The sequence below is a fragment of the Parasteatoda tepidariorum genome, chromosome 5 (assembly GCF_982258835.1).
Source record: "Parasteatoda tepidariorum strain Cologne lab strain chromosome 5, Ptep-v5.0, whole genome shotgun sequence".
NCBI lineage: Eukaryota > Metazoa > Arthropoda > Arachnida > Araneae > Theridiidae > Parasteatoda > Parasteatoda tepidariorum.
The window spans coordinates 63,613,191-63,634,779 of record NC_141759.1 but is presented as its reverse complement, the minus strand read 5'-3'; the positions used below and the strand labels follow the sequence as shown (position 1 = coordinate 63,634,779).

The following is a 21,589-nucleotide window of genomic DNA, read 5'->3' as shown; positions in this document are numbered from 1 at the left end:
AGGGCTTTTAAAAAACGAAAATCGAAAATAAGCACCTTTAAGGGCTTTTAAAAAACGAAAATCAAAAATAAGCACCTTTAAGCATTTTTTATAATATACAATAATGCAATTTCTAACAATGATTTTAATATTTAATTAATGTGTTATTGGCTCATACTGAAAATTTAATACATTTATCAGTTTTCAGTGCCTAGAAAATTTGCCTCAACATATAATGTGAAAAATTTGTTTTACTTTTACAATTAAGAATTTAAAAACAGAGAATAGTTAGATTTTAGAAACTTCGGTTTGAGTAACATAATACCAGCAATTTATTTGAAGATTTAAAAGGGAAATGCATATAACAGTATACTGTTATATGCATGTTATATAACAGTATACTGTTAAAATCACTAGCTACTACATATAGATTTATTACTTCTCAATTTTAAAAAAAAGTAGAGCTCAACTTTATAACCTTTTCAGATACAAAGATAATTATATAATAATCAATAAATGTAGATGTTACAAACCCTTTCAATGAAACTTGACACTTTTTTGTCAATACTACCTGCAAAAAAAGAAGATATCAACTTACTAAAGATTTTATAAAAACACAACTAAGCAAATGAAACAATATACTCCAGTTAAAAAGATTAAAGTTTTAAAATACAGTAACATAAATTTGCAATACTTTAATTTTTGTACTAAAGAGAGAGAATATAGAGTGAATTCAACAAAAAACCCTTTTTTGAACATTTCTCATACACATTGTTTTTTTACTGTCCCTTTTTCTTGTACACAAAGATAGATAAATGGTAACATAAAAAATTGCAATTCTCAACCTTGAAGTTATATTTCAGAATTAAGAACAATATTTTTCCGTTTCTTTCTTCTTTTAAAAAGTTTTCTTCTTTTCAGCATTTTTTAAAGAGCGTTTCTAATTAACAATATTCTTTTATGGTCACTATTTTTCGAAAAATATAGCTATGAGAAAAAGACAAATTGAGAATTTATACATATTTAAATCCTCCATTTTCGTTTTAGTTTCTATCTAGCTTTTTTTCAAAAAAAACTTATGTAGACGTTTTTATTATGATGCAGCAGCTAAGAAGATATACATTGGACTTTAATCATCACTTTTTCTTGAAAATACGGTAATTGGAAAACTTAAATGTTAAGCTTTAAAACTTTTTTTCAAAAATTAAAATCAGCTTATATTTTTTCTGCTTTGCTTTTGTATATAATCTTTTTTATAGGCGTTTTTATCTTTTTTAATGTTTCATGGAAAAATTTTTACTGAGGAAAATATTATTTTTAGTATTAAATTTTCGTTTTAAGAATTAAGAGGATTTTTTTTCCTATTTCTTTTTTTTCCCAAATTTATAACGCATTTTTTTAAATAGCTGTTAGTCAGTTTTTTTTTATACCCCATACATATAACTAAGTATTTATTATTTTTCAATTATGACTAAATTTATTTATATATAAAAAAAACTATTTATTAATGATTTTTTTTTAAAAAACTCGCTATATGGCAGCCAAATATTCGGTGTTCGGCCAGATCACTGTTCATTACACCTCTAGTTCATCAATAATTTTCTTCCATGACTTTATTATGGTGAATTCACTCCATGCTTCAGCGATCCAGCAGATAACTTGGAACGGTGAGACTAACAGTGAGAATTTCTCACCCTTTCTCAAAGAAATGTGTTCTGAAAGGGGTTCCGTGGTTGTGTTCTGTTGTTCGAAAAGGTTCTGAACAATACTGTTAAATAGGGATGCTAGATAATGAGGCAGATGTTGAAAATAATGAAAGATCCAGGAAGAAAAGTGAAACAGATTTTATTCTAAATGGCGTAATTCGAAGTTCTTTCGAAAATGCGAGAAATTCTCCAATTTTGAAATTGATTTATAGAATGCGCGAATTTCTCGCGGTCATCATTTTTTAATGCGAGAAAAGAAAAAAATATGCGAGATTCTCGCGTTATATTGAAAACACTGGAGTATTATTTACACTGAAAAACAACCAATTTTAAACATTATTTTGTATTAAAACAATTCAACAGCTCGTTTTCAAAAATATAAATTTTTTCAAATGCTTTAAACTTGGGAATGTTTACATGCAAGAAGAAAAGCAAAATTAAGCAATTCACATAAATAAAAATTAAAAATATTTCCTACTTCCCACGGTGGTGACTGCTTTTCCGGAGAGGATTGTTTCTGCTTACCCACTGAAAAATAAAAAATAAATTGTAAAATAATAACACAAATACTACTAAAATGAAGAATAAATAGTATACAGGTTACAAAAGTTATTTAAGAGACATTATTCATTTTAAAACTATCCTTATCCATTTTTTTAAAAAGCATTATTCATAGGCAAAAACCAGTATGTTTTATGATGGCAATGAATAACTTGCACGCTAAGCAGAAACTTTGTTACTAAAGGCCTGAAAGAAGCCAGCTTCAAATAACTTTGAGTGCCATTAAACAAAGATCTGTGCTTGCGATTCAACAGTAACATGGCTGTCAAGTCAAATTTGAAGGGTTACCATCCAAAAAAGCATATCCTTGTTAGCATTACAGTAAATAAACATAGAGAAAATTGTTTTCTTGTTAGGAAATATCTAGAACATATTTGCCCTTATGTGAAATGATAAATTTGGGTGAATGGCAGTTAATGAGATTTTTTTCTACGTGACCAGTAGTTTAAGAATCTTTATTCCAGAGTAAAAGAATAATAGCACTACTTAATCAATAAGCAAGACTGATCTAACTATACAAAAGCTAAAAATACACTGAATAGTACATTAATTTAATATCATCAGAAAAGTTAATAAAGCATTTATAAAGTATTGTATATTTGTAGAAACAATATATCAACATGTTAAAAATTATTGCTTATAGTAACAATGATTTACAATACAGTATTGAAATAAAATATTATATACAAGCTTCTGTATTTTTTTTGAAGGAAAAAAAACTACAGTAAGTTTTATTAGTAATTTATAAATACAGAATACATTAGTATAGTATGCATACTTCTTTTTTTCAATGATTGATAGCTTCAAATATTTAAAATTAATTTTAAAAATATTTATTCATATTCGATTTGTAAACATAACACAAGTTCATTGTTTATATTATTACTAATTAAAGGACAATGTTTTTCCAAGAAAGTTTGCAAATTTTATTTAGACTAGTCAATTATGTTTAATATTAATATTACATATAGCCGTGATCACATAGTGGTTAAACCACACGGCTGTTATTGTGTAGAACTGTGGTTCAATCCCTGGTGGTAGCTCGAGGTCCAATCAGCTTCAGAAAAGTAAAAGCAATCAAGAAGCAATGATGCCACACTGTCAAAATTTCATGCCGTTGGGCATGAAATTTTGGGGCATAAACTTCAATGATTCCTACACCCACAAAGAGCTATTGTGAGAATGTTTTACTTTACTATAATTACACAGTTACATTTTAATGAGGCATATCTTTTAATTTAAAATCTGCTGCATAGTTTAAACACTGGGTAGTTTTTATTTAAAAATAAATCAAATAGTTTTAGAGATTGGAACAAAAACCATAATACTCATTTTAACATGTTCCCTATGAACAATTTATCCAATCTTTTAAACATAAAATTACGTTAAATTCTTCAACTAAGTTTACATTTATTTTTTTAAAAAGACTCTGTACTTCATTAGGTCCAGTCCTTATTTTTTCTAGTCATGCAAGAGCTCTACATGGAAACTTTCACTAATAATCTAGTCATTCTCATGAATATGTTGACAATACATTTTCCTTCTCAGCTATTCAGTTAATTTTTTGTTTACATTCATGTCTCATGAATTTTACCCCGCACATACAAAAAAACTCATTCTTTTTTTGGAAACGAAAGATAAACAAAAATATTCTAAATGAGAAGCAATGTAATAAAAAATTTTTTTGGCTGTGAATATATATAAATAAATTTTCTTAAACTTTTTTATATTTAAGAGAAATTTTCAGGAGTTCATTTAGACAATGAATAATAAAAAAAATTTATATTTTTAGTATGATACTGCAAAAAAGAAGCAAAAGAAGAAAAGCACATAAAATAAAAAATATATAAAATAATGCATATGGAAAATAATTAAGACTATTTTATTACGGAGAATTTTTAAACCAACAATGTTTATATGCTGCTTCATACGGCAAAAAATACTACATTTACTACAATTAATTATTATATATATAGCTTTATTAAAAAATATTAATTTTTCGCAAGCCAATAGATCAATAGGCTAGAAAATATAAATATAGCTTAGAGTAATGTAATATAGCTTAGTAATATAGCTTAGAGTAGTAGCAAATATAAAAGTTTTAATTAAATAAAATAAAATTACTATAAAAAATTAATACAATTATGAAAGAACAAGATTAAAAAAAGATACTAAAACTAATAGTAGAAATATTGATATAATTGACAAAATATACACAATAGATCAACTTTCTCACCAAAATAATATGTAGTTTACAAAAACTATAATTTTTTAGGAAGAATATAAATGGAATATTAACGTTTCATATTTACTACAAATTTCAATGAGACTTTTCAGTTCTATAAGAGCACACTTTTCTTTTTGAAAAATAAAAAACACAATATTCATCCACACTGTTCATTATAACAACAATTCATAATAGCAAGAGGAATTATAATCATCTTGTCGTTATAAACAAATACATAACATATAATGTAAAAATAGCAATAAAAAAAAACTAGCTACTTTAAAAGAGCAAAGTTAGTGAAAGGATAACTGATTGTGAATGAACAAGGAACACTGCATGGCTTAAAAGATGTATTACAGATGGGTAGTTGACTGCTTGATTGTTTCTATCTCAGCTTCTTATACTAATTATACATGAGCTTCCAAACAAATTCTCACAATAGAAACCTGCTCCAAATAAAGAATCTTCATGAAAACAGCCATTAGTATAATTATGGAGCCAAAAATCTTTTATGAATCTATTTGCAATGACTTCAAGTGCATAGGCATGAAAAAGAGGAAGGATAGTAATCTTTTTTCTTGGTTTGAGCATTAAGTGAGAGATTTATAGTTTGAATTCTAAAAGTCAGGGGGGGTCCTCTTTTGAACGCAACTGTTGGTAAGACATAATGTCTTGCGCATTATGGAAGAAAGACTTCTGTCCCTTTAGTTTTCTTTAAGTCGGAACAAATCTCTGTCAGTGCAGCAAAGGCAGTCTCCTACATTTTTCAAATGTTTTGATAGTTGTCTCTTCAGAAATATCCTCAGACCCTCAAAGCCAGTTTGAATTCCTAAGGCAGTGATACTTGTGGAGCAGGCTACAGAGGTAATAAATCTCAGTGCTTTATTTTATGGACCTTGACAGCTTAGTCGGAATGACTAGCAGGAGCCGCGGCCAGTAATTTTTTACCATAGTTTAGAACAGGTCTCACATAGAATTCATAAACAATGGTCAGAACATCAGGTGAGGATCCCTAAGTAATACCAGAGTCTTGAGACCAAGCCTATAATCTTCTCTTTTTGCACTCTTTTACGTGTCTCCTCCATGATAATTTATTATCAATCAACACTGGGACATCTCTTTTCTTTTAAAGTGAGCAATTGGATACTAAAAAAAATTGCAGGAGGTATTTTATGTAAGAAGGAAGATAACATGGCCATTGGTTGCCCACATAAAAAAGTTAAATGACCTTTGTTAGTACCTTTTTTTTGGATTGATACCATGAATAAAAAAAGTGTTTCATTCTCGCTTTTTTTCATAAAATATGATTCACTTTAGCAGTAAAAAAATTATTTCTCTCAAATAAAAAATTTTTTTGCGATAGCAGGATAGTTGTAATTTTCGGCTCTTTCTTTTAAAAAAGGCAGCAGGATACCAAAAAAATCAGAAATTTTCTTTTGTAAGAAAGATGTTAAAAGGGTCATTGCTTGTTTACATATAAACATAAAGCTAAAAAGTTGTTTATTTTTTTCTTTTTATACATAGATACCATAAATAAATAAAAATGTATTTCATTTTGTCTTTCTTTTATGGCTCTCATAAAAGAGTAAAAAAAAATATTGCAACAGCAGATCTTTAATTATACAATATTTTTTATAACTTTAATATCTACATTTTGATCTTGAATTACAAACTTGTCATAATAACGGACTTGTCATAATTGAGCTTTACTGCCAAGCAGCATGAAAATACCACTCATCATTTGAGTTCATACACAGAAGAATGTAGGTCATTAAGAATAATATTTATATTTATGTACAATGTAATTAAGCGGCCCACAGCAAGAGCAAGGTAAGCCTAAATGCTAATTCTTTTTCCTTTTCAGTCACTTTTGACAGTGAATAGCTAGGCTGTTATGATTAGAGCAAGAATTTTGCATAAATATTCAATAAATTTTTTCTGAGAAATAAACAGGGCTGTGTTAAAAATTAGGTACAATAGTTAAAATGCAGTTTTTGAGGTTTAAGATGCTATAGGTAGACTGTCCATGTGGGATATAGATATCTAGCTCTCTTCTTATAATGGTTTTGCAGAATTTCAATATTTTGTTCAAATATACAGGGTGTTTATAAAGTTCCAGATAAATTATGATGCTTAATAACTCATAAAATAATAAAGATAGATTGAAATTAATAATATAAATGGTTAGATAGACTCAAAAAGCTTCATGACCCTTGTCAATGAACTTCCACATGTGCCCCATTCGTCGCACGGAGAATATCAAATCGATAGTCAATTTCACGCCAGGTAGCGGCAAGCATGTCGGCATCCACAGAGGCTATTGCGGTTGTAATTCTGGCTTTTAGGTCATCAATGTTTGACACGATCCTCCTGTAAACATTGTCCTTTATAAATCCCCAAAGAAAAAAAGGCCAGCGGTGTTATATCAGGTGATCTGGGTGGCCAAGGAATTGGACCTTCTCGCTCAATCCAACTTCCTGTCTCATCAGTCGTATACTTAGACATGTTGGAAAACTTCGTATTTCCACAACTAGAAGAGCTTAAGCCACCTGTCTTTTTGCAACAAGATGGTGCACCACCTCATTAGGGTATCATCATTCGTAGTTCTTTGAATGACCATTTTCCTGAAAGATGGATGGAAGATTCATTGACAAGGGTCATGAAACTTTTTGAGTCTATCTAAACATTTATGTTATTAATTTTAATCTATCTTTATTATTTTATGAGCTATTAAACATCGAAATGGGTCCGGGACTTTATAAACACCTTGTATTTTTAAAAAATTCTTTCTTCAACTATTATGTTACAATATAAAATGTAATTTAAGTAAGTTATTCTTAACACAAATCATGCATAAAAAAAGAAATTAATATAATTTATAGTTGACATTAACTTACTAATAGTAATAATATTAATACTTTCCTAAGAGCAAGTTAAAAAATTTTTTTAAATCAAATATCGAATAAGCTCATATACTTTATTGAATATAAGCTCATAGAAAATTCGGTCATAGACGAACATTTCAATTACCAACAACTCAACACAGAGAGGGGCGAAAACTATGTTTACCTATTGTCTTTTTATAAACTACATAACTCTCCCCAACGATTTAAAAATAGAGGCTTATCTTGTTCTGGTGTTAAGCTCCTTAATAGTTCAGAGATTTATATAAATATTTAATTTAAGAGTAATCACAAATAAAAATCAATAACAGAATAAATAGATAGGAAAAAAAATATACATAAAAAGTTTCAAAATAATGACTTCATCTGCTTGAAGGAGTCGAATTCAAAATGCATTAAGAATAATTCAAAATTATACAGTTGTATAATAGCTTTTCATCTATCCTTCAAATAAAGAATATTAATTGTATCCTAGTCTCCTAAAACAAAAACAAAAAAAAATGACATCAATTTCTGTTGGAACAAAAATAAAAAACACAATTTCAATAAAAAGAATAATTGGATAAACTTATGATAAATAATGATAAGTTTAAAGAACATATTATATATAAATATTTATAATAGACAATGGCAGTTCAAACAGAAATTTCTTTTGAAAAATGAGCAAGTTAATGTATAAAAAAAAAATTGTATGGTTATGCTTGTGTCAACTATCTTAGAATGAAATGCGTGTTGCAGTAAACAGTTGTAATAATAGCTCTTAAGCAGTTAATTAAGAAAAGAAAAATTTCGTTTCTGTAAATTTTTATTTTATGAAATTTTCTATGAAATACAACTGAATAGAACATTGATTAGCCAGACATCTTTCAAAGAATCTGATAGTTTTCTTTTTTTCCCATCAAATAATTTATTATAGGTGTAGTTTATTCGACTACTATTGCTTCCATTTCTGAAAATACTTATTGGATCATTAACACTTATTTCAATTATTAGTACTATTGATAAAAGTGGATAATAAGAATGATGAACCTAATAATTATTCATTATTATGGATGATTTTAATAGCCAAAGGTAGATTATTCAAGGCATAAAAATAGATTATTCAAGTTTCTATGCATAAATTAATAATTATATAGTTCATAACAGGGTTGGTTTCCATATGCCTGATAATAAATCCAATGCTAGATAATAAATCCAATTTTGCTTTCTATCAGTAACTAAGTACTAAGGTAGTTTTAGTTGTTCTCCTCATAATAAAAAATAATGATCTTCTTTTACTACACACTTAAATAGAGAAATGTTTTTCAACATTTTTCAATGAACCACTAAAATAAACTAAAATTAACAAACATAACTGTTGTTAATTTAACCATGTTTCAAAAATTTAGGTTTTGAAACAAAAATAATTTACTAGAAACATGTTGGATTTTTATTACTACTACTGCTATTGTGAATTAGAAAAATTCTGTAGAACTTTTCTAAATTAAATAATCAATTAAAAAATTATGAAAGAGAGAAAATATTTTTAAGATAGTGAGAAAAAAATTGATAAGTACCTTCTCATGCTCTGCACTCTTCTCAGGTTGAAATGGTCGTACATCATGACTTTTAGAAAGAAAATATAAATACAAACTTTTTCTTCTTAAATGTGTAACTTTGACCAGAAGTAAGTTGAACATTAAACATTAATTGAATAAGAAAAAAAAATATTTCTAAGCTTTAGAAGTAAGCTGGATTTCTATTGACCTGTAATAGTTCCTTGTTATATCGCACATTCTGATAAATTATTCTATATTAAGGTGTAAAAAGGAACCACCTTGAATAACTTTTTATCCAATGATTGGATGCTTACCTTCTACGACTCGATCTGAATGGTTGGGGGACCTCAAGTATGCTAATTAATTAGAACAGACGATGTTTTAACTAGCGAAATCAGACACAAAAGCATACTTTCTCTGAATAAACATACCTTTTTCTCAACAGATTTGGATTTCAGATTCCCACAATAGGGGGTAGCCGCGATCTGGAAAATATGGTCCCCATAGTTTGGTTAGGAGAGCATTAATGTTAATATTTTTTTATTATTTCGCCCTATCTAGAGAACTTTTTAAGTGAATTAAAAAATTATTTTATTTAAAAATGGTCGAAATTTTTTCTAAGGATTATAAATTTTTACATCATTTTAAGGTATGTAAAAAATGTTTAGCTTACAATTCAAAATTTTTTCTACCATTATTAAATAAATTAAAAAATATTTACTATAATACATTTTTTACACAAAATTATCTTTGGACAAATGAATTTTATAATTATGCGCAAAAATTTTTCCATTTGCTTAAAAAGTTTTTTTAAAGCGAATTAACATTAAGGGGTCCAAACTTTGAATCCCTCTCAACCAAACTAGGCGGACCATATTTCCCAGATTGAGGCTACCTCCTACATTTTGAAAGTCAGACATCTTAATCCTTTTTATTTTACATTTTATAACCGTCGTTGAACAGCTAACCCAATATTGGTTTTACACTACTAAAGTTCAACTCCGTAGCCTTGTAATTTTGAACTAATCCAGAAGACAAGGAACTCCTAGATCAGTAATCCCAGAGGTATGATTTGTTACGTGAACATACAGTGACTTGACAGATTCAAGGTGCATCAGTCACTATTAACAACACGAGAAGTCTTCGGGTGGCGGGGATCGAAACCACAACCTTTTGGACATGGACCAAGTGCCGTACAAACTAGGCTATCCTGGCTTATCTGAATCCTTTGAAGAAAAAAATGCATGTTTACTCAGAGAAAGTTCGTTTTTGTGTATGATTTTGCAACTTAAAATATCTGCGCCAATTAATTATCATATTTGAAGTTACCCCCCTGAAATATTAAGATTGAGTCTTAGAATGTAAAGATCCAATCATTAGATCAAAAGTTATTCAGGGTGTACGGTAGATTAAAAAGTAAACATAACATATTAAGCGGTCAATAAATGATTTATTTAATCACAAGATACACAATAATGATAAATATTTATTGAAATTCAGTACTTACAAAGGCAGAATGAACATTTATTCTTTCATCGACTTGTTAAACAAACAATAATAGAAATTATTTAAGATTTACCTCAAATACATCAATAATCAATATACATATATATAAGTTTAAGAAGTAAGCTGGACTTTTATTGAGCAGTAATAGTCTCTTTATATATAGTACATTTGGATAAATTAGGTACTCCATTTTCAAGTACATTAAAAAGCACACATAACATATTAAGTTGACAATAAAAGTTTTTTTCTTTTAAATCACATGATATACGATAATGATGATTGTTATTGAAATTCAGAACTTATAAAAATAGAATGCATATCTTATTCTTTTACTTACTTGGCAAACAGAAAATAATAGATAATATTTAAAAACAACCTCAAATATATCAGGTATCAATATTTAAGATACTAATACTATATATTAAGAAGTGAGCTGGATTTTTACTGAGATGTAATAGTTCCTCGTTATATCGTACATTCAGAAAAATCAGCCTCTTTTTCAGGTGCCAGACAAATAATAATAATAAAAAAATATGTAATCAAAACTAGTCTTTTAAGGAATGGTAAAAGGGAGAGCAATTAATTATTTTAGACTAATTTTTCTTCTGAAAAGAATGCAGAAATATGAAACGGAACTATAAATATAATTAATTTATTTTAATTTTATTAACAATTAACATGCATTAGTATAGTTTTTATTATTAGTAGTATAGCCTTAAATGTACTATTTGTTTCAAAAGCTACTGTTGACTGTTTAAGATCTGTCTATTCCTTTAAATTAAAGAAATATATAACAGTTAAAGTTTGTTTAATTTTGGTTAAACTCCCCCCTTCCCCAAATAAAATTCACAGGCTCGCATAATTAATAATAGCAAATAAGTGCCCAGTTTGATTTCAACAAGGTTGTTAATTTGTTTTATTGTCCATCAAAGAATGACTAGTATATATTTTTTTTTAAATGTTAGCATACATTGTACTGAACATTTTAATAACAAATTTACTACAATATCATACAAACATGTAAGAAACAAAACTTTAGTAATATCAGTTTATACCTACATATTATCCTGGTTTTTGATTTTATGATTTTGAATATCAAAATACTTGAAATTATATAAAGGCTCCTCGAGACAGTCAATTGTATAATAATTTTAAATAATATTTTAAAATTATGTAACACATAAGTAAAATAAGCATTACTTTAAGTTAAACTTGCTATAAAGGTAAAATGTTTAAAATTATCAATAAATATGAAATTCCCATTACCTTTTTTGGATAAAGTCTCTTTCAGTGGTTGAGTGCTTGATTGCTTTCTTGGTGATTCATACAAAACTTCCAAATCAGATCCTGTAAAAAAATATGTAAAATTCTGAATATGTGGCCAAGTGATTAGTTTTTTACACACAAACAACACACCTGGTGAAATTTAAGAATCCCTTGAAGCAAAGTCAATAAAGGAGTTCAAATGATAATCTAAATTACAAAATTTCTTGGGGAAAATGAGATTTTGAATTTTGACTTCTACATTGTGGGAGATAATCATATTCTAGAAAATATGGTTCAGCTACTTAGTTTAATCAGCAAACTGGTCAAAATGAGTTGTATAGTTTTTGATATTACAAATTTTAAAAAAACATTTCTTTAAAGTGTTTATACTTTCTTAAAACTATTCAATCAGTCAAAATATATTCAGCTCAAAAACTATTCAGTTTTACATTAAAAAATTGCATTGTGCAAGATGCTGAAAAAATAAAACTTTTTTTTTAACTGTTATTAATAGATAATTATTCAAAATTAATTTTTACAGAAAATTATCTTTTGGTAAAACTGTTAAAGAATTTGGCACAAAAATATTTTGATTTGATCAATTAGTTTCAGAGATATATTTCAAGGATATGACAAAAAGCATTAGTAGCAGTAAAAGGGTCAAAATTTTGATTTGTCTGCTAACTAAATTGCTGGGTTTAATTTGAGAGATCAAAAGCCAACAAAGATCATGTTTATTCAGAGAATGTATATTTTTGTGTCTGTTTTAGACGTTTAAACTATTAGCTGAATCATTATCATCAAATCATTAAGATTTCAATACAATATTTCAAAATTTAAATTATGAATAAAAATAGATTTGTCCTTCAACCAACAAAAAAAGTTTTCGTTTTTTTGTTTTTTTCAACCATTAAGGAAACATACTTTCTTTACATAAACATGTCTTTCTTTTAATGGATTTGAAATTTTGATGCTCAACATAAAGGAGGAATATGGTCCCAAACGTCAGTCAAGAGAACAGTCGAAAATTCAGACCCCTGAATGTTAATTTCACTTTTTGTCTATTTTAAAAGCTCAAATAGGTTGCATTTTTAAATTTTTACTTCTCAAGAACTATTTGATGGATTCTTTTTACATTTTGAATTTTATGATTTAAAGTTACATAGATTAAAATGACATACAAATTTTTATACTTTACATTTTAAAATTTTTCCAACTATTAGTAAATTAAATAATAAAGATAATAAATACTATTAATGAACAAATTTTTTGATTTTGTGATTTGTTCAAAGCGTTCTAGAAATAAAGCAAAAGATGCACTCAAAAACAATTAACAATAAAAGATCCAAACTTTTAATTTATGTCCTGAAGAAATGTATGCTACAACATTCAAACTTTTGATTTTCTGATTCCGCTGTGATTCCCCAGATTTTGATTGTTAAGAATTCTAATCCATCTAATAGAAAAAGGTCTGTTTATACAGAGTACAATGAATCTAATTTCATAGCTTAAAATAGCGGCGTCCAAACCATTACTTTTGACAAAATATAAAATTTTTTGACAAAGACTAATTAGTATATAGCTATTTCTAATAAAATTTTTTAGTCATATAATTTTAGCTCATTACTGCTTACACAAAAAAATATTAAAAAAAACAACATTTAAAAAAATCAAGATCATAGATGAGTTAAAATATAATGCAATAAAAAAATTAAATAATGAAATTTCAAATTACCTTTATCACTTTGGATGGCAAGTTTATTTTCAACAATAGGTTTTTCATTTTCTGGAGTTTTATGAGAGCGTAAAATATGTGGTTGTTTTATAGCAGCATCATTATCTGCATTCAATGAAATAAAAAGAAAGACACATAAAACATTTAAACAAAATGTAATAAAGAATAGAAAGTGATGTAAGACAACAAACATCAACAAGTCAAGTCTTATGGCCTGAAAGTTATAAATAAAATAAATAACAAGTGTGCATATTGCTGTTGATATACATGTCTACTTTTGTAAATTAAATTATCATCTGCTCAATTGATTTGCATAATTTAAGAACACTGCTCATGATTTCAGGATAATATGAAGAATCATCATAGTATGTGAAATAAGGCATTTTGGACAAAAGTTAATCTAAGTAATATGTTTTTTATTTTGTCCACTGCACATAAAAAAGTGCAGGGTTTATAAAGAAGGAACAAAGAAAAATCCTATTTGTCCTAAACCTTGGACATGTCAGATACTAAATTTAAAATTACTTCTAATTTGTAAGTATTTTTTTCCAATAAAAAATGTCATTACAAATTTTAATATGAAAATATAATTAATTTTACTGTATCTTAAAAAATTACAATAAAACTTCATACATTTACAGTGGAGCATCGTTTATACGACGATCACTTATACGACGTTTACATTTATACAACGTTTTAGCGTGGTCCCAAATCATTCCTATTCATTTTAATGTAAAAATATATCGTTTATACGACGCACAGAATCGGTTATATGTCGGTTTTTAGATTTTGTTCACGTTTATTTAATTTTTTATTTTTTCTTGTGTATTTTAAAAAAAGGCGGCATTTGCCAACATGAATGATACAGAAAAGGGTGCCAACAAGAATGCTTGGATGACGACCGTAATTTTTACTAGAAGACTGAAAAAACTAGACAATATTATGAAGAGGCAAAAACGAAAAACTTTGCTATTCATCGACTAATGTCCAGCGCACCCATCGATACTAATTATTTGGAAAATGTAAAAGCTCTCTTTTTTCCTGCAAATTGCGCAAGTGCGCTTCAGCTATTAGATTTGGCCGTGATTAGAAATCTAAAATTGCATCATAGAAAGCAGTAAGTTCAACTCGCTATTCAAAGCATTGCAGAGACTAATAGCAAGAAAATATAATTAAAGGTCACATACATTCAAACTGCTCACTGCAATTTTTCTTCTCTGGTTATTTGTTTGTTTTGCTTTGTCTAATTTAGAAATTTATGTAAATCAACACGTTAAACATTAAAATTAACTGAAAACAGAGTTAGTTTCAGTTTTAGAAGTAAAAATCGATTATACGACGTTATCGTTTATATGACGTTTTTCGGTGGTCCCTTCGGCGTCGTATAAACGATGCTCCACTGTATTTAATAAGTTAATAAGGATAGCATGCACTGCATTAAGTCTAATTTTCATTGTAATACTACTTGAAGATAACAATAATGAAATGTATATTACCTTTTTTAGGTGATTCAAAACCAACTACTAAATCTGACCCTGAAAAAAATATATGATAACAGTATTTTATTTTCCTAATTAAAAGTGAAATTTCTTAGTCATGTAATTTTAGCTCATTACTGCTTATGCAAAAAAAAAAAAAAAAAAAACATTTTTAAAAATCTAGATCACAGATGAGTTAAAAAAATAATGCAGTGAAAAAATTGAATAATGAAATTTCAAATTACCTTTATCACTTTGAATGGTAAGTTTACTTTCAACAATAGGTTTTTCATTTTCTGGAGTTTTATGAGAGCGTAAAATATGTGGTTGTTTTATAGCAGCATCATTATCTGCATTCAAAGAAAGAAAAAGAAAGGCACATAAAACATTTAAACAAAATATAATAAAGAATAGAAAGTGACGTAAGACAACAAACATCAACAAGCCAAGTATTATGGCTTGAAAGTTATAAATAAAATAAATAACAAGTTCGCATATTGCTGTTGATATACATGTCTACGTTTGAAAATTAAATTATCATCAGCTCAATTGATTTGCTTAATTTAAGAAAACTGCTCATGATTTCAGGATAATATGAGGAATCATCATAGTATGAGGAATCATCATAGTATGTGAAATAAGGCATTTTAGATAAAAGTTATTCTAAGTTATTCATTCATGCACATAAGAAAGTGCAGGATTTATAAAGAAAAAACAAAGAAAAATCCTATTTGTCCTAAATCTTGGTCATGATAGATATTAAATTTAAAATTACTTCTAATTTGTAAAAATTTTTTTGAGTAAAAAATGTCATTATAAATTTTAATAAGCAAGAGAGAACAGAAATATTAAATCAAAACAGAATTATATTCTATGTGGGAAAAAAAAGAATTTTTAAATAAAAATAAACCCATGCTAGAAAATATGATCATTAATTTTGTTATATCTTATTAAATTGCAATAAAACTTCACACTTACATTTACTTAACAAGATAATAAGGGTAACATGCACTGCTTTAAATCTAATTTTCGTTGTATTATTGCTTGAAGATAGCAATAATGAAATGTCTATTACCTTTTTTAGGAGAAGTATTTCTTGATTTCCTTGGTGATTCAAAGACAACTACTAAATCTGACCCTGAAAAAACATCGTCATATATGCACTTATACGCACTTGACTCTAAATTTAAAACAAGAGTTAAACTACGTATAATTTATTTATCCTTAAATAACTTTTATTTCCATGCAATATTTTTTTAAAATATTTTTGCTTTTGTCAAGCCCTTTTGAACTAAATTTTAATACTCAAATCTATCTTCCATTAAAAAAATATATTGTAGGCATAAAGTACACAATAGCGTATAAAATTATAATAAGCTACATTATGTATATAAATATTTTTCTTGCTGTTATTTTAATTGAGAAGTACATTTATCAAACTTTAAAAAATAAATAAATAAAAACTTCAGGACTATAACTGGAATTATAAATTACATTGAATAACATTACTATTTGAAAGAAACTGCATAGACTTCAATAGTTTTAAAGCTTCTGTTAAAGATTAAATTATTTTAATTTTTATAAATAACTATTGAATAAAAAGTTTTAAAGAATTTTTTTAAATTTCTTCCTATTAAAAGTAACCAATTTGCTTAAGGTTTAGAAATATTACCTTAAGTATTTTGTCTATAGATTTCCAATAGAAATGAAGCAAGTAATTAAAAATGCAAAAAAACTCTTAATTTGTTAATTCAATCCGTCAATAATATAGATTAATAACAGTGAGTTTTTATCAAAAATGTAATTTGATTAACCTCTGCTGAACGCTTGTAGAATAATCATGCAACTATCAGAACATCAATTTGTTTCATGAACAAAAAGATCAGAATAACATTAAAATGTTAAGTTTCATGTAAGATGGTTATCATGCACAAGATTACCATCTTAAAATCAAGATAGCAATGAGGTATTAATGTTTGAGTTACCACTATTGCTTGAAGAGTCAATTGACATGGATTCTTCATTTTCATTTCTGGCAGGTTGAGGAAGACTAATTGACTGACCTTCAGTTACCTTACCTTCATCATCTATTAAAAATGAAAATTACAAAATGAAATAAAAAATTAAAGTGTTAATAATAAAAAAATAATTTTTAAATAAAATTTATTTTACTGAAGAAAATATAAAAATTATTTAAGCGTCGAATAGGTAATTATCAGAAATATAGAACGAAAGTTAACTAGACAAGCTCGCTAAATCATTAAATTATGACAATAACAGTAATTTTTTAATCTATTTGAATGCAACTTTTGACAATAAGAATTGGGAATCATAAAATTAATATGAAATTAAGATATTTCAGATAAATTAAACTATTGGTTGGAAGGCACATAAATAATATATTTCTAATATAGGGAAGCGTCCTTAGTGGTATACAATGCAGGGGTCTGTCCAGGTTTAATGGTACCCTCACAAATTCAACTTAAGGAAAAACGGCAGTTTCACAAAATACTTTTTCTTAAAATTTTATTTTTGTATCCCGTAAGAAACGAAAACGATATTTTTGTGTTGATTTCTTGATATAATTTTTAATTTTCACAAATTATGCCAACATTTTCACAAAATAGGTACCTTTCAGAAAAACCTAGACAGACCACTGCAATGACATTTCCAGTCGTGGGTTGCTACGCAATTCTTAATCTTTATAATGTGCTCTATCTCTGATAGAAGTTTGTCAAAACAGTCCCAGTACATTTTACATATTGAGTTTGATTCCATTTAAATTAACAGAAAATGTAAATATTAGTCTCCTATGGTCAACAGCTTGGCCACTTTAGATGTTTCACAAAATAAGCATTTCATACTCTTCAAGACAGAAGAAAATTAGGTTTAGATCAAAATGCTATTTTATCATATCAAATTTAGTTAAATGTAAATTAGCTTTTAGTAGGAACTGAAAATGTTTGAGGGGCTTCAGGGAGTATAATGATAATCCACACATTCAAGTCTGGGCAGTTTAGTTTTCATATTAAAATTATTTTCACAATTTCGAAGTAGGAGATTAGATGTTTCTACTTAAACTTAAAAAGTACCTGTTTAGAAACAGTATTAAACTGCTTGATATAAAAACCTTAAATTTAGCTAAAATGTCACCCATATTGCTCCAAGCAATTCATTTTATAAATATATTGCCACACTACTTTCATTTTCATAGTTATATGGTGCAACATGGTGCATCAGAGCAACTTCAGTAAAATAATTTTCACTTCATTTTTGATAGACATAGGTGCAACAAAACAACATTTTAAAAGGCCAAAATCATAGATAAGTAAAATATCAATGCAACGTAGAAAAATGAAGATTCAAATCATTTTTATTATTTAGAGTAGAAAGAAACTACACCCTACAATATATATATATATATATATATATATATATATATATATATATATATATATATATATACAGTGGAGCATCGTTTATACGACGCCGAAGGGACCACCGAAAAACGTCGTATAAACGATAACGTCGTATAATCGATTTTTACTTCTAAAACTGAAACTAACTCTGTTTTCAGTTAATTTTAATGTTTAACGTGTTGATTTACATACATTTCTAAATTAGACAAAGCAAAACAAACAAATAACCAAAGAAGAAAAATTGCAGTGAGCAATTTGAATGCATGTTACCTTTAATTATATTTTCTTGCTATTGGTCTCTACAATGCTTTGAATAGCGAGTTGAACTTACTGCTTTCTATGATGCAATTTTAGATTTCTTATCACGGCCAAATCTAATGGCAGAAGCGCACTTGTGCAATTTGCAGGAAAAAAGAGAGCTTTTACATTTTCCAAAATAATTAGCATCGATGGGTACGCTGGACATTGGTCGATAAATAGCAAAATTTTACGTTTTTGCCTCTTCATAATATTGTCTAGTTTTTTCAGTCATCTAGTAAAAATTACGGTCGTCATCCAAGAATTCTTGTTGTCACCCTTTTCTGTATCATTCATGTTGGCAAATTCCACCCTTTTTTAAAATAGACAAGAAAAAATAAAAAATTAAATAAACGTGAACAAAATCTAAAAACCGACGTATAACCGATTCTGTGCGTCGTATAAACGATATATTTTTACATTAAAATGAATAGGAATGATTTGGGACCACACTAAAACGTCGTATAAATGTAAACGTCGTATAAGTGATCGTCGTATAAACGATGCTCCACTGTATATATATATATACTAGGTATAATAAATTAAAATTCAAATAATTTTGTCAACCAAGATATATAAATAATTCAAACATACATATAAAATGCTACTTTGTTCTGTCTACCCAGTAGCGTGGCTTTTAAAGTCTTGGCAAAATTTAGTTTATAATTCTTCTACCACTTTATATAAGCTCCTATATATATATATATATATATATATATATATATATATATATATATATATATATATATATATATATATATATATATATATATATATATATATATATATATATATATATATATATATATATATATATATATATATATATATATATATATATATATATTGATTTTTAAGAATAAAATAAAAAAATATTTAAAATTACTTTTCTTGCTTTGAGGAACAGGTGGCATGCATTCTATTGCAGATTTTTCCTTTTCTAAGACTTTATGCGATCGAAGAATATGTGGTTGATTCTCAGTGACGTTATGATCTGTAAGTAAGGAAAAAAATTATAAACTTTTGGAAAATAAAAAAACTTATTTTTTATTATCCGTTTTCAGAGATTGCCCCTTAAATATATTTTGTGTTGGGGAGAGCTGAGGGATCAAAATTACTGTTGAGGAATCGAAATTACTGTTCGGAGATAATTTTCTTGACGCTTCCTGGTAAACAGCATTTGCAATATGTGGTATGCTCATCTGGTTGCCAAATTAAATAAATTGTTGGCTGAACTCACCCAGTTGAAGAGGTGCATCAGATATTTAATTTGTTGTCATTAATGAAATAAATTTTATTTAATGTCATTTATATGATACTGATATATGATTTAATGTCATTAATAAAACGAAATTCTAGACTGTTTGCAGATTTTTTATAACGTTGATTCATAATTTTCTGCTCATCTTGTTTTATAATTAGTTCCATTTAGAAGCAGGTATAGGCCTGTGATGGAAAGTCTTCTCTCAGATTAACAATTACTGTCAATTAAGCTAATTATCTCCTGATAACAATATTAATTATCAAATATAAAAATTATATATTTTATAGTATAACTTTATAATTTGGTAAGGAACAGTGTCCAAAATTGGAGATTTTTATCTTAACAGCAATGTGTCATTTAGAATTACAGTCTGTTAGGATAATTATCTTTTATAATTAAAGTATTTATCCCTAATTACCCTGATAATTAACTCAGCGGCACGACAGCCCATAGAGGGCCACGGCCTACTGTACAGAAGCAGATGTTCCAGTTAGGTGGTCAGCCGAACGTGAAACCCCCAGTGTTTAGTTCCCAAGCATGCTTGGTACTCATTTATCGGCCCACTGAAGGGATGAAAGGCTGAGTCAACCTTGCCCAGCCTGATAATTACGAACTATTAAAAGATAATTTTAGTTTTTTTTTTTTATATGATGAAAAGCACAGAGCCTTTGTTACCTTTCAATTGGAGTAGTTATCACTTATTCACCCTGATAATTATAAAATATCAAAATAAGTTGTTAGCTTTTCTATTTAGCATGTAAGGAACACATGGCCAAAATATGAGACTTCTATCTTACGAGTAATAACATGTTTTTTTTAGCATTACTGTCAAAAGGGGTATAATTATCTACTAATTACCCTATTAATTGCAAAATATCTAAACGAAACTTAATCCTTTATACTTATTTCATGAAGAGATACATGCTTAAAATTTTAGCTTTTTAACTTCATGGGATATAGGAGAATTTATTAGTGATAAGCCAGTGAGTTAGTCAGTGGCTGACTGAGGGTTTTATCTTTTATATGTATAAATAACATGACTATCAAATGAGAAGATAGCAATATTGAACTATAGTAAACTATTAGATAAATAACCCATGCAGCAGAGATAAGTATTAATTACGTGAAAATAACGTTAAAATGCCACAAGGTTTAGAGCAAAAAAACGTTTATTTAAAACGTTTTATTTCCGTTTCGAGTGGTAGTCTCGAATTAGGTAAAAAAGCGTTTATATTTGGGCTGTTTTTAACGTAAAAATGACGGATTTTTGCCGTTATTTTGACTAAGGTGAATTTCGTAACCAATTTTTAACGTATTTTTTACGTTTTTTTCACCAAACTATTTACGTATATTTTTGGTTCTATAAATTCGTTATTTTCACCAAGAATATTTACGTGTTTTTAACGCTTATTTTTATTAAAATAACGTACATTTTACGTTATTTTAACCAAAATACAAACGTATTTTATCCATACTATTTACGTATTATTAACGCTTATTTTGAGCTTTATTTACGCATTATTAACGCTTATATATCAATATTTTTAACGCTTATTTTGAGCTAGGTGAATTGATAAATTTTTCGCGAAAATTTAACTAAATTAATTTCAATTTATCGTAATTTTAACCGAATTGTTAACAATAGCATATTTTAAGTTTGTTTTTTTTTAACTAAGAAGGAAAGAAACCATTCCGTATTTTAATGTTTAC

At 27.4% G+C, this 21,589-nt stretch overlaps 1 protein-coding gene across 2 annotated transcripts in view; it reads right to left on the bottom strand.

Moving 5' to 3' along the window:
* Positions 1–21,589, bottom strand: part of LOC110282984 (uncharacterized) — a 165,234-nt gene that overhangs the window by 16,756 nt on the left and 126,889 nt on the right. Inside the window, exons 39-47 of one of the 2 annotated variants that reach the window (XM_087164083.1) lie at positions 19,502–19,609; positions 16,885–16,986; positions 15,975–16,037; positions 15,145–15,249; positions 14,918–14,956; positions 13,422–13,526; positions 11,687–11,767; positions 2,164–2,213; positions 513–550 (exon numbers count right to left, since the gene is read on the bottom strand). In XM_087164083.1, the coding sequence (XP_087020209.1) occupies positions 513–550; positions 2,164–2,213; positions 11,687–11,767; positions 13,422–13,526; positions 14,918–14,956; positions 15,145–15,249; positions 15,975–16,037; positions 16,885–16,986; positions 19,502–19,609 (691 nt within the window). Of the gene's footprint in view, positions 1–512; positions 551–2,163; positions 2,214–7,718; positions 7,856–11,686; positions 11,768–13,421; positions 13,527–14,917; positions 14,957–15,144; positions 15,250–15,974; positions 16,038–16,884; positions 16,987–19,501; positions 19,610–21,589 lie in introns of those variants that run through there. The other variant, XM_087164084.1, reaches the window with a different exon arrangement.